Genomic DNA, 26,685 nt, shown 5'->3' with positions numbered 1-26,685 from the left:
AATTGCTATTTGTCAAAAATTGGGAAAATGAAAGAGGGTTTAGGATTGGATGTGTGGCGTAAGTTGAAGGAATCATCGCTTGGAGTATTTATTAAGTTAGCTGAAGTATCATACACATGGTCTCCTGCAAAAGTTCACTATATCCTTACACATCAGCTAGCAGTCAACAATTCGCATGAGGTATGGTTGTTGATTGATGGTAGACCTATCAGATTTTTGTTAAATGAGTTTGCTGAAATAACGGGATTAAACTGTCATCCAATTGACTAGTCGGAGAACATAGATGTTGATCATCATGCATTTTGGAGAGAAATGGAGATTGAAACAACTTCAGACGGTCCAAAGTACACTGAGTTGGAAAATGTTATGGATTTTAGTAAGACATGGTCTAAAGAGAAAAGGATGATGGTTGGTAGGCTAATCTTATTATCTGTTGCAATACATGGCATACATCATGGCTCTAGGATCCCTCTTCCAAGTGCTAAAAGGGTGTTTGATCCAAATGGTTTTGAAAAACATCCTTGGGGTCGAGTGGCTTTTACTTGCTTAGTCAATTCAGTCAAGATTGTTGATTTAGATAAAGACTCTTACACGGTACAAGGATGTGTGCATGCTTTGTTGATTTGGTTGTATGAGAGTGTGCCTGGCATTGGAAAACTGTATGGGTTGAGAAGGTCTACGAGAACTGGCATTCCTCTGCTTGATTGGCAATCAACACAGAAAGGTATCAAGATGAATGAATTGATAGAGGATGAGTATTCTAAACATGGACAGGTTTGTTTTCGAATTTATGACTACACCATTTGTTTTATAATTTCTCTGTTTTTCCTTTTTTCATGTGATGATGAACACTTATATTTTAATTCGATGATGTATATAGGTCCGTGTAAAGCATATGGTTCATGTTTCAGAGGATCATATGTATCCTGAATGGAGTGACGATGAAGAGAATAAGGATCCAGCCCTAGACAAATTGATTAATGATATTGTCCATGATTGCTTACCTTCAGATGTTTGGAGAGTTGACAAAACAGTGAGCATGGGAAGAAAAAAAACAAAAAGCTAAAGGAAATGAGACTGGCGAGTGTCGAAGCAGTGCTAAGAAATTGAAAACGAAAGCTGATTTGTCAATCGATGAAGAAGGAGAAAAAGATGTAATGAATTAGGAAAAGAAAGGCAAGGAACATATGGAGGTTAGTTATTTATTCACTTGCATATTCAATATTGTTTCTTAAGTTATTATTAGCAGTTCTATAAACTACATACATATAGTAACAAATAAATCATTGCAGGATGTTGAAGATGAGAGAAAAAGCTTGTTGGATATTTGGAGGATGATAGAAAAAATGAATGAGTCAATTAGCGACTTGGGCAAGAATTTAATCAGTAGGATGANGCAGATTATGACACCAAGATTGGACTGGCCTAGTTTTGATTATGGATGGTTGAAAGACTTTGTAAGTGTATACATATTGGTTTCTATTGGCTTTTTTTTTGTGGTTTTGTTATGATCATTTCTAATNGGAGGTAGATTTGAAAGGAATGAAAGAAACAAAACCCACTAATGTCCCAGTTGATTCAACTTCAAACAACAATGAAGAGGATGAGGCTCATAGTCATCAACCAGTAAGTTTTATTTTGGTATTTAATTTGCATTTGTTTAATTTTGTCTCCAATATTGTAATACGATTTCATTATTTCATTTTTTTTCAAACTTTGCAGTCTTGGATGGTAGAGATGAAAGAGACATCGAAAGATGAATTTCCAGTCCCTCAAGTGGTGAAGAAGGTTTACAGTGTGAGTAATAAAAAGAAGAAGTCAGAAACAGAAGTATCTGCTGATCTTCCTCTGTGTGAGCAGACTTATGCCACTCAAGATCTTCAGAAGAACTTAGTGGGTGATGTTTTAAAGAAACTTGGTCGCAAGAATGTTCGGCCAGCTGCTGTCAAAGTTGAAAAGGAGAAGGGAAAGAGGCCAGCTGCTGATGGTAGTGAACTTGAAGATATTACTGACAAAGTTGTTGCTCTTGATACAAAAATGGCTTCTAGTTCAGAAGATACATGGGATGACCCTCAACAACAGTTGGTTAGTAAAAGGCTTGATGTAACATTGACACGACTTGGAGAGCATTTAAAAAATTTGGATGGAGATACGTCACTAGCAAAACGAGTTCCGCAGTTGGCGAAATCTCAAAAGTATCTATTTGTTGGTAACTCTACTGTGAAACGAATAATCTCTTCCAATGTGTCTTATGATCATCTAAAGCCAGCTGAAGATGCTAAGTTACAGAAACTTATGGATTTCCTGAAGCTTGATGAGTAAGTATTATCTTTATGATACTTACATTATGTTTTTTATTTCCTATTAGTACACATTAGCTTAATGATGTATACATGTTTACAGGGAGGCACCTTTGCAAACTGGGAATGCAGATGTTAGATTTTATTGGCAGATTATGACACCAAGATTGGACTGGCCTAGTTTTGATTATGGATGGTTGAAAGACTTTGTAAGTGTATACATATTGGTTTCTATTGGCTTTTTTTTTGTGGTTTTGTTATGATCATTTCTAATGTGAATTTGCTTGTAATGTAGCACATGGGCGCTGCCATGAAGATGTTCCGCAACAGATTCATCCGTGAGCCTTCTCAGTACCCTAACCAACGCATAGCCTTTTTGGATCAAGATATGCTCTCATCACTATTGAGAGATTTTGACCAGTTTGCACTTTCACGAAGAAATTTCTTGTTCAGAGACATGTACTTGGAACACTACAATGGTTTAGCTCCTGTTGACTCGCAGACAAAGAAGAAGTGGTACGTTGATGTGGATCATTTATATGCTTGCCTTTTTGTCAACAAAAATCATTGGGTGGCTCTGGATATTAACTTGCCAGCTAGAACCATATACGTATATGATAGCATTCCATCCTTGGTGAAAGATTCTGATTTGGTGAAAGAGNCCTGAAGCTTGATGAGTAAGTATTATCTTTATGATACTTACATTATGTTTTTTATTTCCTATTAGTACACATTAGCTTAATGATGTATACATGTTTACAGGGAGGCACCTTTGCAAACTGGGAATGCAGATGTTAGATTTTATTGGCAGATTATGACACCAAGATTGGACTGGCCTAGTTTTGATTATGGATGGTTGAAAGACTTTGTAAGTGTATACATATTGGTTTCTATTGGCTTTTTTTTTGTGGTTTTGTTATGATCATTTCTAATGTGAATTTGCTTGTAATGTAGCACATGGGCGCTGCCATGAAGATGTTCCGCAACAGATTCATCCGTGAGCCTTCTCAGTACCCTAACCAACGCATAGCCTTTTTGGATCAAGATATGCTCTCATCACTATTGAGAGATTTTGACCAGTTTGCACTTTCACGAAGAAATTTCTTGTTCAGAGACATGTACTTGGAACACTACAATGGTTTAGCTCCTGTTGACTCGCAGACAAAGAAGAAGTGGTACGTTGATGTGGATCATTTATATGCTTGCCTTTTTGTCAACAAAAATCATTGGGTGGCTCTGGATATTAACTTGCCAGCTAGAACCATATACGTATATGATAGCATTCCATCCTTGGTGAAAGATTCTGATTTGGTGAAAGAGTGCATTGCACTTAGGCGAATGATCCCTGCATTGTTAAGTCAAGCAATTCCTCCACAGGTTCGCAAGAAGAGCTATGCCATGCTAGAGGTGAAACGAATGACACAAGGTGTGTCATTGAATAAATATCCAGGCGATTGTGGTGTGTTTGCTCTAAAGAACATTGAGTGCTTGGCCCTTGGGAAAAAATTTGATGGGATATGCGATGAGAACATCCCGGCGATTCCGATCAAACTTGCATGTGAGTTATTTGATGAAGTTGGTGAGAGTCTTGGCCATAGAATGACTACTATTTTGTCTCAACCTAATCAGTTTGTAATACCTCACCTTATTGATGAATCCCTCACCTCATTGATGAGTGATGAGTGATAGTTTGTTTTGGGTTTAAAACCTTTCATGGTGGTGTCTTTGTTTTTTTTGTAATTCATTTCACTTTTGAGTAGTTTAACGATTATGGGTGTACATGTTTTTTTTTTTTGTCACTAACGATCATGTGGTAGTACTAACGATTATGAGTAGTAATTCATTTCACTTTTAAGTAGTACTAACGATTATGAGTAGTGTCCTTAACGATTATGGGTGTACATGTTTTTTTTTTGTATCATTTCTAACATGCACTGTAAACAATGTTTTCCTCTAAACAATATTACAGTCGAAACTAAAACAAAATCGAAGATAGTTTAACAATTACCAGAAGTGTATTGCAATTACCAGAAGTGTATTCAAAGGGCAAAACAAAAACAAAAACACAAACTGAACTGAAAATGATACTCTAGTTATTACATGTCTTTCGATTATGTCCTACTTGATTGCAATGACCACAAGTGTATTGTTTTCTTGGTTTTTTTCCTTTTCATCGCAATCTCCAGAGCAGACTTCATTCTTGAATTCTTTGGCCTTCCAGGTTTGTTTTTAGGTATCGGTGGTAAAGCAACCTTGCTCACAACTTGTTCAGGAACTGGTGTACCAAAATCTCTTGGCATGATGGCAGTTGCATAGGAATCACACAAGTAGCTTCTACGGAAATAAGGATGACACATCCTTATTCGAGATATGTTCCTCTTTTCACAAGCCGCAATCGCATGTGCACAAGGCAACTTCTCCAAGTCAAACCTGCGACATGTACACCTTCTATATTTCAAATTTACAACGTGGAGAGATGATCCACTTGTAACTTGTACTTGATTAGCATCTATATCTTGCACAGTAAGTAGCTTAGCATACTCTACACGACTCTGTAAAACAACATAAAATCATTATTAGTTTAACAACAAGTTATGATTAGAGAATATATACGACAATAAGAAGAGAAAATATACATGTAGAACTTTCTCAACACCACGAGTTAGAGATGTAGTCATTTTTAATGCATCATTCCTTCGATCTGAAAACCATCTAGTCATCATGGACCTAATTGTTTCTAACAGTTCCACAATAGGATAACTTCTAGCGTGTGACATCACCTTATTCATTGATTCTGCAATGTTACTATTAAGCAAGTTGTACCTATCACCAGGGAAATGTGCACGTGTCTAGAGTCGCACATCAGCTTGGACAAGGTAATGATGAAGTGCAGGGTTCAAAGCTTCAATCTGATCAAAAATGGTTTGAAAATCGACTACTCTGTAAGCATTCGCCCCCTTCTTAACCAAACCAAATGCTTCCCGACCTTTAAATCGAACCAATATGTTTTTGTACAAGTGGTATGTACATATTCCCCTACGAGACTTTGGATAAACCTCCTTAATTGCTTTTCCAATAGATTTGTGCCTATCAGAAATTATGGCTAGACCTTTGTCATCTGGTATCACACATCGGAGTTGCTTGAAAAACCAGTCCCATGATTCATCATTTTCTGTATCAACCACGGCCCATGCTATAGGAAAAATCTGAAAATTGCCATCTTGAGTTGTGGCCGTCAGAAGTGTCCCTTTGTATTTTCCTTGTAAAAAAGTACCATCAACAACCAACACTTTCCTCATGAAAGGAAATCCATTCAAGCTTGCACCATAAGCTAGAAACAAGTACTTAAATCTATCAGCATCATCAAGTTCAAGCTGCGTATATGTTCCTGGATTTGCCTTAACATGTACAAGTAAGTATTTAGCTTCATATAACCACTCTCTGGACTATCCCTAACCAATTCACGAGCATGTCGTAGTGTCCGATATGCCTTCCAGTATTCCATCTGCAAAACGAATTATTAACGATAACGTTAGCTAAAACTGTGTTAAAAATATTGAATCTTAAACCAAGCAATGTACCTTGATCTGAAAGCGTTTGTTTAACGCTTCTGCAACATGCATTGGCAATACCTTCGGCCCAACTCCACCAACGAAATCCTTGTACAACGCTCCTAGAATCTCATGAGTTGCTTGTCGGGTACATGAAGAACGCTCTGTCACTGAACATGTATGTTGTGAAATAAACACACAGACATGAAACGTTGGATAGTCTTTTCCTGTTGTAGCTCTCACCCTCCACTTACAACCTTTTACCCAGCACTTGACAATTAGCAACCTTGGGTTCGATTTATATTTGTAGTAATCGAACTTCTCTACTACGGTTAGTATTTGCAATCGTGTCTCCAAATGCTTCTCTGTTTCATAACATTGACCAATAGCCAACTTAAGAGAAGACAAGTCTAACTTTGCAAAATTATCATCTTCCTTTTGTTCTTCAATGAATATACATGAACTTGTCTTCTTATTTGGTGAAATAGCAGTAGGTTTTTCTTCTTCTTCTTCTGGTGCAATCCCATACATGCTAAAATTTTCATCATCAGAATCTGTTCCATCGGAATCATCATAGTAATCAAATCTCATTTCTTCATCGTCCACTTCTGAATCTTCATTAGTGATGTCTCCGTCAGCCAATTCAGTATCTACTTCAACCAACAAATTATCATCTCTGGCTCTTTTTCTCGATCCACTCTTAACTTTAGCCGTCACTTCAACACAAAGTCGTAACTCATTTGGTTGTTACAGTCTAGAATTCGACCCCCTCTCTTATTATTAACAACAAACAACCACTTGACTTCATCAAAGATCCATTTGCCACAAACCACAATCACGTGATCCATGCCAATCCCAAAAAAAAGAAAAATCGTTTAGAAGATTGAAAAGGAGAGATATAATTGACTGTGAACCCAAAAGGAAAAAACGATGTTCAATGGAGTATAGGGGCGCCGTCGTGCTATAGATGGAGAAAAAATAGGAAACCGTTTAGGGAAAACCCCTAAAAATTTAATGTTTACGTGACATACATGGAAACAAAAATAAAAAAGTCTGCCACACCTACAATAAGTCTGTCAATGTTTAGTTCAAAAAAAAATCTGAAACAAGTCTGTCATTACACCTATAATAATTCTGTCAATGTTTAGTTCAAAAAAAAATCTGTCACTATATAAAAATTAAAAACTTTCATAACCAAAAAAAATGACTCGAACAAACAAAAAACCTGTCACAACATTAAACAAATTTGTAAGGTCATTCTAGTAATTTTTATTTTCCATAAATAAATCTGTCAACAAACGACACATTAATAGAAAAAAAAAACAAAAACTGCCATAACATAAAATAAATCTGCCATAACGTGCTACAAAGTGTAGGTCAGACTAACAATTTCAAATTTTGATTAAAAATCTGCTATCTCTCTGCAGATTATTGGTAAAATTATTAAAATCTGTTGTAACTAAAAATAAATCTGTTATCAATAAACGTCAAACTAGTAATTTTTTTTCCTCAAAAAATCTGTCACGTTTCAACAGATATTTAGTTTAAGAAAAAAAACTGTAACAACTAAAATAAAAAGTCGGTCACAAATTATAACAAACCGGTAGAAATAATAACAAGTCTATTGTCTCGTTTAAAAAAGTCTGCCGTTTGGAAAAAAATCAGCTGTAAAAAAAACTGTTAGAACTGATTTTTAAAAGTCTGTCGACCAAAATAAATCTGCCAAAGTAAATCTGATACCATTTAGAAAAAAACATGTGACAATCAAATTAATCTGTCACCACATACCACAGATTTTATAATTTTCCCTCTCCTAATTGCTGGAAAATATTATAAGGGTATTATGGTATTTTTTTTTCCTAACAAAGTCCTAAAGGGTATTTCAGACATGAAAATAACCCAATTGACCTTAATATTTTAAGAGTTAATTTAGCAATTATTCTCTTGTTTTGGGTTAATCTAGTAACTTTCCCTTAAAAATAAGAAAAAATTAAATCTTCAAAGAAAAATTAAACAATAACATTTATTATTTCTTATCAAACAACATATATAAACAATAATAACCACGCATATATATGAAAATAAAACTTATAAATTTAAATTTTATTTTGTTAGAAATTGAAACAAAAATACATTAAAACAAGACTCATGTGATTTTAGGTGACCGAAGTGGTTGTGTAGGAGTCACATTATCGTAAAAGCCTATAACTTAAATATTCATGAGAATAGAGCAGATCATTCCCAGATGGATCATCATCATTCATCATCTGCATGTCAATCAAAGATAACTTGACATGTGGGAGAAAGCTTTGTGGATGTAATAAGCTTCTTGTAGCTCTCTAGCTCTATAGAAGAAGAATATGTGAACCTTATAGTCAGTTTCTTAAGAACTGCTGAATTCTCAAGAAAGTAATTCACTAGTTGAATCCCAGTTTCACCATTTATCATCGTCTTAATCTCAACATACTCCAGCGTATATATTAAACATCAAGGCACGTTGGTAAAGTCCACTTGCTCTGGATCCACTGCTACAGAATAATCCTGCGAAATCAACAAGCTGAGTTTACGATATGTTTCAGCAAAGTTCTTTAGCCAAATCACAGATTCGATGAAGTAGATTCTTATGGTCAGGATGAGGTTTTTCAGATTTGGACTGCTCTCAAGAAAGGCAGACAACAGTTGTAGCGAGGAGCTCCAGACCGTAGCCTTCAAATTATACATGTCAGCTATTTTTCACAGAGAATTAATATACGTGAAATTTTAATATATGCATCAGAGAGTGTATATATGAATATACCTTTAGATTCTGCAGAGAGAGAATCATGTGTCGTACACTAGATATCCCGGTTAAGAAATTACAGAAAATACTATGCCTAATGTCGATCTTGAACAAGGAACTCAGGCTTTGTACCACAATGCTATCAGGTTTAACCTCATCAACACTCATATACTTGATTCTTGGAGCATCAATCTCAACAGAAAAATCTGTATCACCCCTATTCATTGCAAAATATAAACAAAGGCTTTCCAGAGTCAGAGACCTCAAACGCAGAAACATCACAACTTTTTTACTCGAAATGTCAAAAGGCCTAATCAGCTTGAGATCTTCAAGAACAGGACATCCTGAGATGAGCTTCTCCACAATCAAAGGACCATCCTCACCGTGACAAGTATTTAATAGAAGCATGATCTTCAGGCAAGGTAGAGAAACAGCAAACTCTGGATTCTTTAACTCTACATTATAAAGAGTCAATGTTAGTGCGGGATTTAGCACCCCCAACATACCGAACTAAACCCAAAGATAATTCGATTATTTAACCGGGAATCCGATTAAGAACCCAATTGGGTATTGTTTGAGGCCTGTTCGGAAGAGGGAAGCCCAGCCTTGGAGACGAAGAACCGACTTTCCAATTCGCCCGGTGGCCGACTCAAGGAATGAAGCAACTTTCCTTATCTTAGTCCGTCTTATAAGGAAAGTTAATATATTATGTAATCTATGTACATGTATAAATAAGGAGAGACTTCTCCATTGTGATCCATCCAACATCTAATACAATAATTCAGTTTTTCCATTGTTCTTAGCAAAAACCCTAGTTCGCGAGATCTAAATCCCTTTTCAATTTCAAAGCTTAGATCAACTTTCTAGAGAGATTACTTCTTTGAATTTGTTTCCCTCACTAAACAAATTCATTGTGGAAACCTAGTTTCTACAGTCAAGGAGACCAATGTCTTGCTCTTGTAAATGTTCTGACGTATGAAATCATCTCTGTGAAAAGGATTCATCACAACATTCAAATGTTGAATTCCACCATCGACCATTGTCACTACAAAAAATCAGGTGTGTTGTATCATTTATTTTTTTATCACAAAATAGAATGAAGTAAATTTAAATTACTTATTTTCAAGTGAAGCAAATAAAAATGATTAACATCAATTAGATCATTTGATGTTATAATTATCTAATTTAAAAACAATTTAAAATTTACATCAATTAAAAACTGATGTTAAAAAAAATATATTTAAACAATTAATAAATCTAATTAACTATATATTTGTGAGTGGAAAAAAATGTTTTACGCGTTAATTTTTTAGTTTCTTTGTGAGTGGATATCCGGATCCGGGTTCTAAATTATTTTTTCCATTTACATTGGTTTGGTTAGAACACCATAAGACAGCTAAATATAATATATATAATACTAGCAATGGACCTGCGCTACGCGCGGTAGTAAGATTAAAGTGTAATACCAGTTTTATTGTATAAAGTAATAAATATATATATATTATTTTTTGGGGAAATTTTACAAATAGTAAGAACTAATATATAATATAGAACTTTAGAAGACAAAACATATAATTTGTAAACCAAAGAGATGGAGTTGTTAAGCTAAATTTTTCTATATTAATTTTACCATTGTTCTTAAATTGCAATAGACACGCGGTACGCGCTGTAGTTACTTTAAGGTGTAATTTTACTTTTGTATATTATTTGTTTCTGTTTACGTTATGTCTACTGATGCTTTTTATATTATTTATAATGTCTACTGATGCTTTTTGGTTAAAGATAGTTTATTGAGTAAACTTATGGGTGCTTATAAAGTGAATGAATTAATCTTCTGAAATATATCTATTATATTTATTACTAACAAATCATCCTAATGTTTAGTAAACAAAAAGACTGAGTTGTGTAGGTAAATTTGTGTATATAGTTTGATTATATAGTTAGAGAATTTTAAATTAATGAAACTGGTGTGATAGAGTTATTTATTTCTCTACGACTCAGATTCTCTTAAATGTGTTTGTATTTTTTTGTTTCTTTTTAAATAGCTTTTATTATATGAGCTTGTACGATATCATATTAGTATTTGCTTCTCAATACTTGTGTATTTGGATTAATTAGTTAGTGGAGTATTGTTAAAGTTTTTTAAAAATGTTTATTGCTACATTTGTATTTTCCCGGAATTTTATTTTATTTGGTTGATGGTGTGGGCTTGTATTTCATTGAGTTTTAGGCCCTTTAGTGGTACGATTTTTGTATTGGTATTACTTATGTCACCTTTTTTTAATTTGTGAGGTCATTAATGGTATGCCGACCATCCATTCTTCTGATGTACAGGAGAGGTTGAGCTCTGAATTTTTGACAGTTGAATTTTTAATTTTATCCTCTTTCATATCCACTCAGGGTAACTGTATTTTGTTAATTGGAATTAGTAATTATTTCTTTTATCTCTTTTTTTAACGAAATCAGAATATAGACTCTGATTCGCTTCAATGAAGGATGGAGACTCTTCCTTACCATTAAGCACTTCTTCTTCTTCCGCCTTCTACTGTCAACCTCCGTTGTTCTGCCGGTAGCATTAACCATTTCACTAACGATCTTGTCTTCCCGATCCACAAGGATCTCGTTGTTCTTGTCAGTCTTCTTCATCTTCTTTGTGCCTTCCGATCGCTTGTGGGTAATTGGTTCTTCCCTGGTTTCTTCCTTGATTAGAACTGTTAATTCGACTTCTTCTTGATTTTCTATTTAATTAGGTGATGTTTTTTGGGGCTTGGTCTAACGAAGTTGATTTAGTAGTGCCGTTTGTGATTGTATTTTGATTAGCTGTGGTTTTCGTTCCCTATGATTTTTTCATTTTATTTATATTGTCAGTTTTCGGTTCTGTTCAATTGATTTTGGAATCGCTTTGCAATTTTAATTGAAATCCTGTTTTTGTGCTGTAACAATGTCTGAATTTTTATCACCTATGGAACCTACTATCAGCTGTATTTATCTGTTTCTTTTGTTCCCCTGGTATGATCTGTCTTCTCTAATGTTCTTTTCTATTCTGGGTTTGCTTAACTGTGTTTTTGGTTTGTAGTGCTTCTTAATACATTTTAATTTTTCCCCTTATAGGCAAAGACCATTTTGCTGATCTTTGTTGCCATCTTTGATTTTTTTAAAAACATTTATGTTTCGTGTCTTGCTTCTTTTTGGTTTTTTATTAAAAGAACGTCTATTTCGCTTGTTTTTGGTTTTTTATTAAACAAACTTGTAAAGAAGTCGAACGGTGGATATTTTGAGAATTATTACATCATGATAAAACTTGGAAACCATATTTCCGATTGTTAAGTTACATGAAGAATACAAACTTGATCATTTGCTTGTAGTAGTAGCATTGTTCGCATCTAGCTTCCATGTTATGTAGATTGCAGTTGATGGTTGGGTGAACTGATGCCAATGTTGCGTAGTAGCAGTGTAACTTTTCGACATTAACTTTGTGTAATGACTTCTTGATATTTTTCCAGCATTGATCTCCTTTTCCTTTGTTCTGTTTCCAGCCTAGCTTATCCAGCCACAATTGTCCTTCTTCTGTGTCACCTCTGCACAACATGACAATTCCATAAAGGTACATACCGTTTTCATAACTACCTGCTGCTGCTATTTTCAAGTGTTCCAAGCCTTCTTCTGTGTTGTTCTTGTGAAAATATTCCTGGATCCCTTTGATGTAGTGGGCCTCGGCATTCCCACTTGCTATGCATTTTTCCATCAGATCTTGGTATTTGTTTAGTGCTGCTAGTGGATGCATTGCTAGTGGCCTTAGGTTGATATTCTTGTACACTCGATGATCTTGGGCTGCTTTGGCTAGTTTTGGTGATGTTAGCATAACATGTCTGACTGTCCTTCGTGAAGTCCGAGCAGCTCTTGAGATAATATCTCCTAGGACGTCGGTTGGTAGTTCGTCAAGTGAATAGGAGGTGTTTGGTATCATTTTGGTGAAGTTGAGAAGTATATTTTTTAAGTGTTTTCCCTTTGGTGATTTATAGGGTCGGTCTTCCTTGCAGTTTCGTTTCTTCGTGGTTAAAATATTATTCTCCGCATGCCATTTATTTGTTTAAACTCGACCTTTCATATTGACGTGTTAATTAGTATTGTCCGTTACTCGTTATAATCATTAATTTAGAACATTAATGTTTCAGTTATTTGGCTGAGTGGGTATTGATATTTATTTTGGTGTCCTTCTATATTTTCTACCGTTTTAAAGGTATGTAAATTAAGTTGTGTTTGTTAAAAAATTAGAATGGTAAGAAATGAATGGTATGTATATTAAACGTTTTATATTTTGAATGTTTTAAACAATATAGAAACCTATTTTTAATTTTTCCGTTTAGTATGTGTTTTAATTTGGTAGTCTGACTCCTACGATTCATTATGTTAGGTAATGTATGTTTGTTTAATATTTTCCCGATATTTTGGTTTTACTGTTGGGGTACCTTTTGTTGGCCTTTTGTTCCCTTTCTAATCTCATATATTACTTAAGATTACAAAATTCGAAGGTCATACTTTTGGAAAACATACTATATTGTAGTTCTCTAAACAAAGAAGTTTGTTAGAAAATGAAGTAACAATTGACAACATTGTTCCTCATTGATGCATTTCTTATAAATCAGTTGCCCTACATATTGGACAAATTCTACTTTCATAGAGCCATGCAATAATACATTCATGGTGGTAGATATGGTTACATTTCAGTCTGTTGATTTCAGCAACCCCTCTAAATGATTCCAAGCAAATAACGCAATCTTCATTTTCCTCTGCTTCGCTCGGTGGTTTTTTTGTTGTCTCCAGATTGGCAATGAGCATCTCTGTTGTAACGATGTTGTTTGCCTGGAAGTTGTAATCTGTAACTATGAAATTTATAAGAATGGTCCTATCGCTTGGGATTTCTGCTATTAGTACTGCGTTGAGAAATTGTAGGAACCATCCTATCTTTACTCTTGCCTCGTTGACTGGTATTCCATGAGATGCTAGATGGTATAGTAGGTTACCTCTTATGCTTACCAATGTTGATCCCTCGTAATTTCTGTGGAACGGGATGTGGATCTCGATTAGATGTTCACCTGTGTGTGGCCTTCTGATTGTCAGGATGATTGTATTGACGCTCTGTATTGTAGTAGGCTGAGTTACATAGGAAAAGGTGTAATCTCTATTTTGGTAGTTGGCCATTTTTGCTCTCTGATTGTATTTTTTAAGATTTTGTTATTGTTCTTAGGGAAAACTATATGCAGGCAATATATATAGATGGCCTCGGGTTGTTTTAAAGGGTCATGCATTAATGTTTTTATGCTTATAAAAAGTTTTGACCATATGGTTTTTTTAAGTGGCTGTCGTTTCGTTTTTCCTGTAATGTATAGTGGGGCATTAAAGTTGTAGTTATATCGTTCTTCTCATATGTCAAACCGATCCCTCGTATGTGTTGGAATTTCAATATATCATTTTATTTTTGATGAGCTTTAAAATTGTTGACGTATTGGTTTTATAAATAATTCACCATGCTTGTACCGGATCATTTCTATTTAAATTTGTATATGGGCTGTCTTTTTTTCTTACCGTAGCGTTTTGTTAATAGGCTGTAGCCCAATTTGTCCGTCGAATTGAAGGTCCATTTTAGTGTTTTTAATATTCGTTTTTTTGTAATTGAAGTTGCCGTCCTTGTACTTTTGTTTAATTTCTTTGCTGCTTCTTAACTTTTTATTTTGCAAAGTTGTTTCTTGTTGAAAAATGTAAATTTTTTCCTTTACTGTTTTATGCCATTTTTTTGGGAGATATGATGACAAGGTAATAGAGAACCTGTTGTAAACCAGCGGATATTTCAGTATCTTGTTTTCTGTTTGTAGACCAATTGCATGATGTGGTTCGCTTTTTTGCTCGTTAGCTGCTACTATTTCGGTATTTTTAGTGTAGTTGCAGTAATAAGACATGCTAATGTTGACTTTGTTTTTATTTCGGTAATAATGAGTTGGGGACAACTTGTTTATTCCTACTTAGGTCTCACTGTTACTCGACCTGTCAATTTTTTTTTGTTTGTGGCAAACATTGATATGGAAACATGTTGCTGTGAATCTGGGCATAGTTAAATTAAACCTTATGTTTTAAAATATAAGTACTGACAAAGCAATATGAAAAAGAGCAGAGAAAGTGAAAATCGCTGAAAGTAGTTCAGATACATTTTTTTTTTAATGCTAATTGAGGTTAACAAACTTCCTCATCTGTTTGTAGTAGTAGCACTTCTTGCATCTTGTATCCATGTCATTGAGCTTGCATATCTTGTTTGGTTTGTTGTTTCTTATGGATTGAAAGTAGCATGGTTTCTTGATGATTTGGATGCCTTGGAGAGATAGTTTGACGTTGCTCCAACAACGATCAGATCTTGTCATTGATTTTACCCATTCAAGCTTATCCAAATGTTGTTTACCTTTCTCTATGTCTCCCCTGCATAACATGAGAATTCCATATAGATAAATGCCTTTTTCATACAAACCTTCAGCAGATGTTTGGAGATGATGAAGGCCGATGTCTGTGTTGTCATGGTAGAAATATTGTTTGATGCCTTCGATGTAATGAGCTTCAGCGTTTCCAGTTTGTAGACATCTCTCCATAAGTGCTTGAAAGTTGTGTAATGTTGCTAATGGATGCATGTCTAGTGGCTTGAGGCTGAGTTTTTTTGTAACTCTTTCATCTTTGCAGGCTTTTGCTAGTTCATGAGAGACACGCATGCAATGAACAATTTCTTGACGGCCAGCTTTTGCAACTCTGGACATAATTTCGCCAAGAAGATCTTGTGGTAAGCTTTCTAAGACTGATAATTTTTTATTTGGAGGCATTTTCGCTGTTGATTATGTCGTATGAATCTGCCTTTTCGTTTGTGCTCATTATCCTGGTTATATAGTTGTGATCTCTTTGGCGTTTCAGATTTGCATTACATCAATTTACTTTTTTAGAATTGCATTACTGGAGGTAGTGGCCATTGATTACAATTATGTTAGTGGGAGTAGTGGGCAGGCGGATCTTTATTGTTGATTTATCTCCGTTTTTTAGTTTAATTGAGCGGATGTTGTGGGTCTCCGTTTGGTCTTCTGCTACTCTGTTTGTATTTGCCGCATTTGGTATATTTTTGCAGGCCCTTTTCATAACTTATTCTGGATTGGTGTTGTTTCTTTTTCTATTATCTCAATCTATTTTAGCCCATTATTCTAGTGGTCTATAAGCAATAGAAGTTAGTAGTCTCATCATTTGTCAAATAATGGTTCGTTATAAAGATGTATAATACATATGTGATAATTTAAAAGGAACGTTAACGAATTTAGATTAAGCAAGTCTTGTATTTGAAAATGTTCATTTCTCTGGAGTTTTTAAAAAGTGTACGTAATTGCTTTTGCTGCAATTTGGGGGTTGGAATAGAGGCGAATTAGCCAATGAGTTCTGTCCTCTTCTTTTACCTGAGATCAATAATTGAAGAAAGTTAGTTGAAGTTCCGTCAGCTTAAAAGAGGAGCTCCTATAAAAAAATTTCCTTTCTTCGACATATATTAAAGTGCTTAAGCAGCGTGAGTTAGCTTAGTACCTCTTTAAGTTGTAATGTTGGTGAATACTTCTTTGTAGACAATATTCATGACCCCTCCAGTACCATGTTTGTCTGCGGTAGCGTCTAGGATTTTCAAACCTGAGTTCGAAGTTACACGAGATAGAGCTACATACAACTGCCTGTGAGTGAAGACTGAATGTGGTAAATAGAGAGCAACTTGATTCAAACTTTGTCCTTGACTTTTATTGATGGTCATAGCATAGCACACCCTAATTGGAAATTGCTTTCTTCTTAGGGTGAAAGGATGCTTGCTGTCATTAGGAGACAAAACAATTTTTGGGATGAGGACTTTTTCACCAACATGGGTGCCCGTGAGAATTTCTGCCTCGATTATCCTTTGCCCAAGTCGCGTGATAAGAAGCCGCGTACCATTGCATAACCCTTTCTTCTGGTTTAGATTTCGGAGGAGCATTACAGGTACACCTTCTTTCAACCTTATCTTGTGGTTTGGTAGGCCTGGAAACTCGAGTGAGTTTAAATATTCAACTGTGTATAAGTTGTTCCAGTCGCCTCCTGGTGCCAGCTCTGTTTGAATTGAATCTGAGCTTAAATACTCTGTAATGTCACCTGCAACTTTTGATAGTTGATAATCATTTATTTCGAGTACAGTCTCATTGCGAGGAGTGAGAATAGCCCTTTCGGTTAGGTACTGTCGTTTCTTGTAGCTCTCAGGGAACCTTGGATACGCAGCTGTTGTAATCTCTTCTAGATGGTTCCCTTTGTTTGGTAGAATTAGAGATTGGTTTATTGCTATTCTGCGACCTCCTCCATCTTCATCAGGGGTAGTGCTTGCTGACATTGAGGTTCCATCCCCTACTGTTAAAATCCATGCTGCAAATTCTGCGTCTGATTGGTCAAGTCTGAGGTTTTTAGACAAATTGAATATTTGACATGCAGGCCATAGATGAGAACGATTAATAGCAGCTTGGACGGTGTCTTGGCGGCTTCCTTGGGGAACAACAGGTAATATCTGTCTGAAGTCTCCCCCAAGTAAAACTGTTTTCCCTCCAAATGGTTTGTTAAGTGCTGAATCATCTTCTAAAGCCATCAGGTCTCTGATTGTTCGATCTACAGCCTCAAAGGCATGGCGATGGGCCATGGGTGCCTCGTCCCATATTATCAAGTCAGCCTTGGTAACTAAAGAAGCTAGCATTGTACCTGACTTTATTTCACATGTTGAACCTTCGTCGACTGTTATTGGTATCTTGAATCGTGAGTGTGCCGTTCTTCCGCCAGGTAGGAGCAGAGCAGCTATACCTGCTGACGCAACTGGGATGACAACTTTGCTGATCGAACGCAACTTTGCTATTATTGTCTTGTATAGGTAAGTTTTTCCTGTACCTCCAGCTCCTTGGACAAAAACAGTCTCCCTGATANCTGACTTTATTTCACATGTTGAACCTTCGTCGACTGTTATTGGTATCTTGAATCGTGAGTGTGCCGTTCTTCCGCCAGGTAGGAGCAGAGCAGCTATACCTGCTGACGCAACTGGGATGACAACTTTGCTGATCGAACGCAACTTTGCTATTATTGTCCTGTATAGGTAAGTTTTTCCTGTACCTCCAGCTCCTTGGACAAAAACAGTCTCCCTGATTTCTCTTCTACGGATTTAAAAACTGCATTGTAGACCCGTTTCTGCTCTTCAGTAAGCGATGGAAATAATTTGCTGTGTTTATCTCTTTCTTTGTCAGCGTCAATTTGCAAGTCTTCTGTGATGCAGCTTTGTTTCATTTTTTTCAAAATAACCTTGTTAGGCAATGGCATGCCTTCGAAATTCGAGAGGCATTTTTCATTCTCTATTAGTAACTACTCGATTTCAATCAAAGCATATTGCTCCATCTCAATGTCTTTGAGTTCCAAACCTGAGAAATTAAAGACCTTTCTTTTGTTATGCTGCACATCTTCTGCTAGGTATCTCCAGTTTTTGTCCCATAGTTCTCTTGGCTTAGCTACTTCACAATAGATCAGTAGGGTAACAAACAAATAGCGTAATTGGTACGCTGTTGCCCAAAAAGACGCCTCTTTTAGTACATCGTGCCACTCTTTGTCGTCGTCCAGTAGTCCTCTAACATAGCATGCTTCTTTATATGTTGCATATATAACTCCAGCCACTGTCTTAATGTCGTCAAAACATGTAGGACCTTTGACAATATTCAATAATACTCTGAAATAAAACAAATCTCCTGCTGAGGGGTGGATATGGACTATCCTACCAATTGCGAGACCTTGTTTCCTCCTACTCCAGGTCTTAGTAGTGTTCCACACATAATATTTTGGAAATTCCACATATGTAAGCTCAAATGCCTTCTTTTCTGACCTGTGTGCTTTGCTAGGTGACTCTTTCTCTCTTTTGTTATTTGCCATCCACTCAGTGAGCATTGTCTTCTCTACATCATCTCTTGTAAGAATGCTCTGTAAACGTTGCCTCTGGTCAAAAAGCAGTCTATGTTGATCTTGAAGATGTATCTGCAGTCGTATCACAGCTGGCTTGTGATAATGGATGTGGAAAGCAAATATTCTCCACACTGCTTCGCATGCAGACACATAGCGGCAATCAAGGTACTCACTTATTTCATCTACAGCCTGAGGTTCTTCTTTACTCGACCCTTGTTTTTCTTTCCCTTTTCTGGGTCTCACAATCACAAACGTAGCTTTGTCCACACCTTTTGTAATATACTTGAAAAGATATTTTACTGCGCTTGTCTTGCAACACCATTCGACATTGATATGTCCCTTATACTTTTTCAGCAAAGGTAGGTTGTGTGGTACTACATGTTGATTATCTAATCTTGTTCCACCTTTCAAAACAGATTTGGACTCATCGTTGTGTCGTCGGTAGACAACATAACCAGATTTGTCAATGGTTGTGTTCTCCACAAATTTTCGTGGAAACTTTTTACTACAGACACCATTTTCCATGCATGGTGAGTACGGTCTATCTAGACCACAGGGTCCATGCATCATATGTTGTTCTACCAGTTGAAATCCTTCCGGATCTTCTTCCTGATCTGGTAGTTCAGCCGATATGAATTTGTCTATGACAGCTGGTTCTGGGTTTTTGCTTGTACCTTCTAGCCAGAGAAGAATGTGTGCATGTGGGTCAGACTCAGAGTTTTGATGGGTGTCGACCTAGTAGAAGGAGAAGTGCAAAGAGTAAGTGTTATATGGTACACAAAGTAACAATATTCGTAGAATGAACTGTGTAAACGTTAAAAGAGTTGAGAATTCTATAGATACCATCTGCGAAGTCAGTGTTGTTGCTTGTATGTTGGTTAACTTGACCATATCTTTATCAAAAGCGACAAAAACGCCGTTTGACATCCCGTCGTTAACGACCAACTCAACACGGTATCTTCGAAATTATGACATTGTCAAAGAAGAGAATAGTTAGAAATCAAGTTACTAACTGATTAGAAAAACAATTGTAAACTATGTTGCTGTTAGTAATTTTACTTGACATCTCCGATTGCAGATGTTGAACCGCACTTGTAGTTATTGCATGCTAAGGACGCCTCCTTCTTGACCATTTTCGTCCCACACTCTCCACAGGAAATGAAACTCCACCCATGCTGACTTTGTATGTCCGTCACTGTCGCCGTGCATAAAAATTCAGCTTCCTATAATAAACCAGCATGGTGATAATAAAGAGGTTAAAGAGTGATAATAAGATGTTAATCACAGCAATGTAGTTATTTAACCAACACAAAAAGGAAGAAACTGCGATGGAAAACACCTCTGGATTTGCAGTGGCGAGAAACTGATTGAGTTCTTCGATGGATACATGTTCAATCTTCTCTACTCCATGATATGGTGCGATCGAATTGGTCCCATCTTTATCTCTCCCCTTCAACCTGTTTCTCGGTGTAATTAAGCGTTGGTAGAGGTTAAATATTTAAATTTAATAAGTTTGTCAAATATAAAAAATTTTAAACAACCTTTTAAATACCTTTCAGCAAACTGTTGTGTTGTTGTGCAGTCTCCATCACCATAAAACTTAGTCCCAGATGTGGCATTAAGATAAAGTTCACCTGAAGAGTATGGGTGGGTTTGAAATCAAAGATTTTTTTTATACTGGGTTAAACAATATCTGATGACAAACAATCAATAAGATGAAGTGTTTCACCTCCGAAAATCTTTGGGTTTATATTGGTCGCTAATAGAATGAAAGTTCCCTCCTCTTTCTTGCTAAAGAACTTGTCAAGTGAGGTTGCATGATCATCAAATGCACTTAAACGGACCTTCTCCCCACTGAAACAAGAGGCAACATCTGGTAAGTACACATATCGACAGAAGAATTACATTAACAGATGTATTTGATGAAAGAGGGTGAGGGTGAACCTTGCAAGACGCATGTGGACTAACATCCTTTCCAAAGTTTCTGACATCCCATTACGATACACTTTGGTGGATACAATTTCGCCCATAACATCTATTAAGGGCATAAACATATGAAATTCAATTCCCCAACCAGATATATTATAACATATCATTCCCAAGAAAGTCTACCATGAATGCAACCTAGTAAACACACTTTTGCAGAATAGTCTACATATTTAATGTTTCAAAACATGAACAAACCTGGCAGCTCCATATTGGTGTTCGCAAGCCTTAGCAACTCTTCATGTGTCTTTATGCGGAAAAACTCTTTAGGAATAAGACACAAGGACTCTTCTGCTTCCACAAATAGAGTGGCTGCTGTGAAGCATATGGAAAAGTGGAAGTCCGACAGCTTTAAACGAGTGTTGCTTCTGGTGACGTCAAACGCAGAGATTGTGTAAATTGCCCCATCACGCAGAGCATCTTCGAATTTGTGAAGGTGGGTGATGTAGATGGAACCTTGCATGACAGTAGACTGGAACCAAGGGAAAAATTAGAAAGGGTCACTAAATAATTGAGTTTCAATCAAAAGGGGACAACAGAGATTAATGGTACCTTTTCGTCAATGAGTAGGAAATCAACACCCATAAGTTGTCCACCTTTTTTGACGTTTCGCGCTGGCCAGTAACGGAGGATCCTACCAACAATTTGTTGATCAAGTCGACCAAGTTTGAGGTCAGCGAAAGGAACGAAAGCAGAATTCATATCTGTGAGAATGGATCAGTAAGTTGAGACAATGTAAATTGCAAAAGATTGCTATAAATAAAAAAAGGACTTACGAAGATTTAAGGAAGAAGTAGAGGTCTGTGCATTAGATGCGAATTAGATGCGAGAAGATGAAACAACATCATCAGCCGTTACCAACAAAAACTTCCAATTTGTAGTGAAACACATGGAAAGATCGATCAAAATATGGAGGAGTGGAGGAATTGAATATGAATAGTTTGTGTAGGAAGAGAAGATATTAAACGCCATAGCTCGCGAGTAAATGAAGGGAAAAACGTCTGAAGGTGGAGCGTCCCCGACACCAACGACCAAGAATATGACGGCGAGTAAATGCGTTAGTAGGTTTAGATGAATTTAGAAATGGTTTAGGCCTTTAAACTTTATCAGTTAGATAGGTAAATGATTGTTTTACTGGGCCTAATAAAATTCGAAAATCCATAAAAATATTAGAGAGAAGTGGATGTGGTGTTGGGTCAGTTTGATTGTTATGTGATTGTTTTTCTGGGCCAAATAAAAAGCGAAAATCCATAAATATTAATGAGAAGTGGATGAGGTGGCTGCACAAAAAAAGAGAAAAAGTTAACTTTATATATATAGATTATAAGATGTCAAGAAAGGTAGACATGCGGTGAAAGTGGGAAAAAGCGAATTATATATACTAATGTTTTTTTTTTTTGACGATTTATATATACTAATGTTTAAGAAGTCATTTTTTTCAAGTCACCGATGTGGGTTTCCAATCTCTCTCTTCTCCTCTAATACTTTGTCCCACATCGCTCCTGACCTATTTTCTTTCCCTTTTACTTCCTTATAAATATAGACTCCTTCCTATTCTTCTATATCATCGACGCCTGGGTCTTTTGGGCTTAAATGATCCATATGATTTTAAATCAAAAACCCAATAGTTTGAAATTTAATGTTTTTTACAGATAAAATTCCGGATCCGGATATCTGCCGGGGAACAATATTTTAAACGGTTATCCGTATCTCGGATATCTGGTGTCCACGGATCCGGATTCGGATATATAATATTAATATCCGCCGGATACGGATACGGATCCGGATCCGGATACCCTGAAAAACATCTCAGGGCTAGCGGGTATGCTCCGATCAGCGCCTACTCGAATGTGTAATCGGTTAGACGCCCGACTTTTAGAACATGTTGAAACTGATGCAAATATTCTAATCATTTGTGATAATTGACACTAATTTTAAATCAGTTTAACTAAATGACATAAATATTAACCTCACTTAAATAAAATGATATAAACGTTGACATCAATTTTAAACAAATGATATATATTAACATTGATTATAATAATTGATGTAAATATTTGAATATTAGCATCGTTTTGATATAAACTGATACAAATTATTTGCATCGACAAAATAGAAATCATTCATTAAAGTGATGCAAATTATTTTTGCATCACTTAAAACTGATACAATAATAGAAAATAAATGATTTAGTACCACTGATTTTTTGTAGTGTGTATCAATCAGCTCCATGAACTGATCTCGATAGCCATTGCAACCTTCATACCATATCTTGAACTTTTGCAATTGTGACCCGCGGTTAAACTCCAGAAATCAGTTCATAAACCTTCCGAAGCCTTCTTCATAAGGATAAGGGAAATCAACGGTGCATAAGTCAAGTCGAGGAACAATTAACCAAAGATTTCCCCATCTCTTGGATAACATGCTTGTCTTAACAGAATCTTTGGTAGGAAGTTCTAAGAGTATCTGAGTTAGCAACGAATCCGGCAATTCGTTTATTATATCGCAAGCCATCACGACAGACGAAACCCTAATAAGAACATCAAAGGTCTATATTAAATGATGTTTTAGTATTAAAAATAAACTAAAATTCCATGATTCACAACTCTAGAAAATAATATTATTATATAAAATTTGGTTTTAAAGTTACTAAATAACAAAATCGTGACATGTGTTAATTGTATCCATAAGATGTCGACAAGGGTCATTTCTATATTTACCAAAAAAAAGTATATAATTTTGAAAAAGGAAATTTCTAAACATATTATAAAAAAATCTATATAAAAGTAAAAATAAATAATTGTAGAGTAAAAATAATTATAGTTTAGTTTTACAACTAAACAAAAAGTTATGTCGATTTGGATTTATAAAGAGTGGTTATTGTTTAGATTTTACAATTAAACAGAAGTACATGTCGGTTTTCGTTTGTAAAAGAGAATTAGGGTACAATTTAGATAACAATTAAACAAAATTATATGTTAGTATGGAATGGATACATTGATTTATATCCATTTACAAATCTTATATGTATGTTACTATTAAAAGTGTATTTTTTTATACCTAAATATACTCTATGTTACAAATATATTTATCACCACCTAGAAAATGTCTATATGAACACATCAAGCCAACTATTTTACTTTCACTTCTGCATAGTTTTTTTATTACTAAAATTGTTGGCTCAAAAAACATTTTGAATAAAAAAAATATATTACATGATATACCAATCAATCATGTATCATCACAATAATATATGACCACCATGGAGAAAACTTCAGCTCCGCCTTCCTCCTTTGGAGAGATAACCTTACGTCCAACCTCTTCCACCTTTCTCCCTTGGAGAGAAAACCTTAAAATTTAAATGACGCACCCGAATTTGAGTAACAAATTATTACAATCGCAATAACTATTATAACATTAATGAAGTTCATAAAAACGAGAATTCAAATTTAGAAACTCAATAATCGGGTATATTTAACTTTAGCATCAAGAAATGCATTTAATATAGTATATATCACGTTAAGAATCTGAATATTATTCTGCGATAATGTTATCAACTCAATAAGGAAAACACTAAAATCTCTTTTTTATTGCTACAGATCGTAAACTCTTTGCTCATAAAGCATTTCTCATGTATAAATATCTTCACAAACAAAACACAACACCCATAACCAAAACCTACAACCGCATAGCTAAACAAATTGAGAGAAATAGCTGCAACATTTGCTTTCTTGAGAGATGTCCGCCCTTACAAGATGGTGTCGATGGTGCAAGTGAAAGTTCTTCACTTGTTGAGTCAATACACAAACAGCACAGGAGAAACCCTGGAGTTGATCTTGGCTGATGAAACTGTAAGAAGCAATCAATAAACATAATTTCCATCATTCTTATTTATTATTCACATGAATCTTGACACACCTACTTTAATCATTTCAGGGAATGAAAATCCACGCATCAGTCAAAAAAGACATGGTTACACGGTATGTTAACCATCTAATTTATGCTTCTGATAATCATGTTAAGTACCATTAAAAAAAACCTGCAAAAGAAATCTACCTGAAGTCAATCTGGGATTAGTCACTTATCTTTTATCCCAGATTTTGTCTAGACACATTCACTAAACTTAAAAGATCACAGTTGGAAAATTCTGAAAATAATATCGAAATAGCTTATCTCTTTAATCCTCAGATCTGTTCATGAATCATATATTGCTGTTTCTTATTAACCCGGGAAGATGAAAACAACACAAAGTAAACTACAAGAGAAAATGTTGGACTGCGTCAGTTGCGTGGAAGATAAAACCAGCCAAAAAAAAGGAACCGTAATGTTAGTCTCTTATCTTTTGTCGACAAAAATCAACCGTAGTTCACCCTTGGATTCATAGTTTCCGTACATGACCAGCAACATCGTCTTTGATATAAATCCAAAAAAAAAAAAAAAGCGTCAATAAGGATATATTTTTTATATATGGTAAGAAGCAATCAGACGAATACTATGAATCACTCAATCATATTTGTTTTGTAGAAATTGGGAATCTCGATTCAGCTAAAATTAGCCCAAACTCATACATGAATTCATCCATATTCATAAGAAATTAAACGGAAGCGGAAGTTTATAAAAGAATTCTGAAAACTAAATCCCACATGAAGTCATTGATGAGGAAGGATTAAAGAAGAGAATTAACTAATTGAAATCCGACATACCTTCATATTTCATCGCCCTTCATTTTGTAGATCACAAATCTAAATCGGTATGAGATATCCGAGTATAAACAAATGATGAACAAAAACCGATTACCTCTTCTTTTTATTTTTTAATCCTTTCCCTACTTTGTTATATTGTTCATTAGAAATTTAAGTAAACATACTAATGGACCTAACGATATACTAATAGGCCTCAAAATAATGATCCTGTTGTATATTGTATTTGTTTACACGTCCACAAACATTTTCCAAACAAACAATCTGTAACATCCTTTATCCTATAAAGCACAAGTTAGTGCATCAATATAATTTTGACATGTCAGCAAAAAATTCTATTATTTTTTAAAATGTTTTTTTTTTTAACACTGCATACTTTATTAATAATTAAGAAGAGGAAATGTTGGTAGAGCAAAAACTAGAGCGGATACATTGGGGAATAGCTAAATGAAATATAAACTCTGTAGCTTCACTTCTCTAAGCTTTTGCCAGTTTGTCTGCTAGAGAATTAGATTGTCGTGAAGACCATTGGAGGATAACAGAGTCAAAACGTCTTACCCACCCTTTAATGTCTTGGAGCCAGTTATTGATATCAAACCTGTTCGTTCCATCATTGAGAATTCTTACCAAAACCTGACAATCTCCTTCAAAGATTACGTTTCTGTAACCACTGAGCCAAGTTTGACGCATTGCAAGAACAAGACTTTGACATTCAGCTTCCAAAGCAGAGTTAACCGTATTACCAGTTCTTTGACCTGCTTCACAAAACCGACCTTGATCATTCCTTATAATCCAAGCAGCCGTTGAGCGACTCTCACTATTGATAAAGCTTCCATCGTAGTTACATTTTATCCATCCTGGTGGCGGCGGTTGCCATGATGTTGAATCATCAAGTCTATTAATGGGACGATGTGATCCGTGGAGATTACTACTTCTTTTTTCCGCATCAACTGCCAACCATTCATCAGTTTCTCGTTTAGCTTCCTTGAGATCTTGAAACCAGTTGTTGTTCCTGTTCTGAAACGTTAGCTTATTGCGGCTTGTCCAAAGTTTCCACAAGATCCAAAATGGCAATAATGATAGATGATCATATATTCTGCGATGTTTATGAAAGTCGAAAATTGCCTTCATCTTAGCTTCAAGTGTAACATTCGGATTGAGGAGACATGTGAGTGGTATATTTGAGGCACGCCAAATTCGCATCGCATGGGGACAGGAGAAGAAGAGATGTTTTGTTGTTTCCATATCCGTAACACAGCGTTTACAACTGCCATTGGGAGACATATGACGCCTTTCTAACTCATTACCAGTTGCTAATGCTCGGGACATTAAACGCCATAGGAAGTGTTTGAATT

The 26,685-nt window shown here is 35.6% G+C and overlaps 6 protein-coding genes, 2 long non-coding RNA genes and 1 pseudogene across 14 annotated transcripts in view; 4 read left to right on the top strand and 5 right to left on the bottom strand.

The window, feature by feature from the left end:
• Positions 1-1,151, top strand: part of LOC104771688 — a 3,455-nt gene extending 2,304 nt beyond the window's left edge. The window contains exons 4-6 of the mRNA XM_019242321.1: positions 10-180; positions 271-774; positions 881-1,151. Coding sequence (XP_019097866.1) covers positions 10-180; positions 271-774; positions 881-1,066 — 861 coding nt within the window. The 3' untranslated portion in view covers positions 1,067-1,151. The remainder of the gene's footprint in view (positions 1-9; positions 181-270; positions 775-880) is intronic.
• On the top strand, positions 1,188-2,967 carry LOC104772821. Its single transcript, XM_019241955.1, has 6 exons — positions 1,188-1,193; positions 1,293-1,457; positions 1,528-1,626; positions 1,723-2,318; positions 2,404-2,509; positions 2,596-2,967. Exons 1-6 carry the CDS (start codon positions 1,188-1,190, stop codon positions 2,965-2,967), a joined length of 1,344 nt encoding a protein of 447 aa, XP_019097500.1.
• LOC109125069 lies at positions 2,969-4,158 on the top strand. Its single transcript, XM_019242322.1, has 3 exons — positions 2,969-2,977; positions 3,063-3,168; positions 3,255-4,158. Exons 2-3 carry the CDS (start codon positions 3,115-3,117, stop codon positions 3,984-3,986), a joined length of 786 nt encoding a protein of 261 aa, XP_019097867.1. The 5' UTR covers positions 2,969-2,977; positions 3,063-3,114; the 3' UTR covers positions 3,987-4,158.
• LOC104772820 lies at positions 4,412-4,978 on the bottom strand. Its single transcript, XM_010497389.1, has 2 exons — positions 4,937-4,978; positions 4,412-4,852 (listed from the first exon to the last, which is right to left on the bottom strand). The coding sequence occupies exons 1-2, from the start codon at positions 4,976-4,978 to the stop codon at positions 4,412-4,414; spliced, it is 483 nt and encodes a 160-aa protein (XP_010495691.1).
• On the bottom strand, positions 8,011-23,155 carry LOC109131395 (annotated as a pseudogene).
• LOC104771683 lies at positions 10,909-18,676 on the top strand. Of its 5 annotated transcripts, none has more exons than XR_764901.1 (8): positions 10,909-10,969; positions 11,097-11,304; positions 12,167-12,234; positions 15,354-15,450; positions 16,268-16,391; positions 16,486-17,574; positions 18,389-18,495; positions 18,584-18,676. It is a non-coding gene; the product is annotated as an uncharacterized LOC104771683 (long non-coding RNA). The 5 variants fall into 5 exon arrangements; XR_002037033.1 differs by lacking the exons at positions 18,389-18,495; positions 18,584-18,676 and having other exon boundaries at positions 16,486-17,213; positions 17,295-17,383; positions 17,487-17,623; XR_764906.2 differs by lacking the exons at positions 18,389-18,495; positions 18,584-18,676 and having other exon boundaries at positions 16,486-17,383; positions 17,487-17,623.
• Positions 15,878-17,419, bottom strand: LOC104771682 (ATP-dependent DNA helicase PIF1-like). Its single transcript, XM_010496249.2, has 2 exons — positions 16,230-17,419; positions 15,878-16,105 (listed from the first exon to the last, which is right to left on the bottom strand). The coding sequence occupies exon 1, from the start codon at positions 17,401-17,403 to the stop codon at positions 16,234-16,236; it is 1,170 nt and encodes a 389-aa protein (XP_010494551.1). The 5' UTR covers positions 17,404-17,419; the 3' UTR covers positions 15,878-16,105; positions 16,230-16,233.
• On the bottom strand, positions 17,949-21,696 carry LOC104771684. 3 transcript variants are annotated; one of them, XM_010496251.2, is made up of 10 exons: positions 21,407-21,696; positions 21,183-21,334; positions 20,829-21,102; positions 20,589-20,679; positions 20,374-20,498; positions 20,197-20,278; positions 19,984-20,101; positions 19,704-19,867; positions 19,488-19,602; positions 17,949-19,379 (listed from the first exon to the last, which is right to left on the bottom strand). In XM_010496251.2, exons 2-10 carry the CDS (start codon positions 21,330-21,332, stop codon positions 18,057-18,059), a joined length of 2,442 nt encoding a protein of 813 aa, XP_010494553.1. In that variant the 5' UTR covers positions 21,333-21,334; positions 21,407-21,696; the 3' UTR covers positions 17,949-18,056. The 3 variants fall into 3 exon arrangements, with proteins under 3 accessions (XP_010494553.1, XP_010494554.1, XP_010494552.1); XM_010496252.2 differs by having other exon boundaries at positions 21,183-21,264; positions 21,407-21,695; XM_010496250.2 differs by lacking the exon at positions 21,407-21,696 and having other exon boundaries at positions 21,183-21,347.
• On the bottom strand, positions 24,165-25,640 carry LOC104771687. The gene is made up of 2 exons (XR_764907.2): positions 25,334-25,640; positions 24,165-25,040 (listed from the first exon to the last, which is right to left on the bottom strand). It is a non-coding gene; the product is annotated as an uncharacterized LOC104771687 (long non-coding RNA).

The sequence above is a fragment of the Camelina sativa genome, chromosome 20 (genome assembly GCF_000633955.1).
Source record: "Camelina sativa cultivar DH55 chromosome 20, Cs, whole genome shotgun sequence".
NCBI classification, from domain to species: Eukaryota; Viridiplantae; Streptophyta; class Magnoliopsida; order Brassicales; family Brassicaceae; genus Camelina; species Camelina sativa.
Note: the sequence above shows the minus strand (reverse complement) of the source record. Positions and strands in the feature narration are given on the sequence as shown.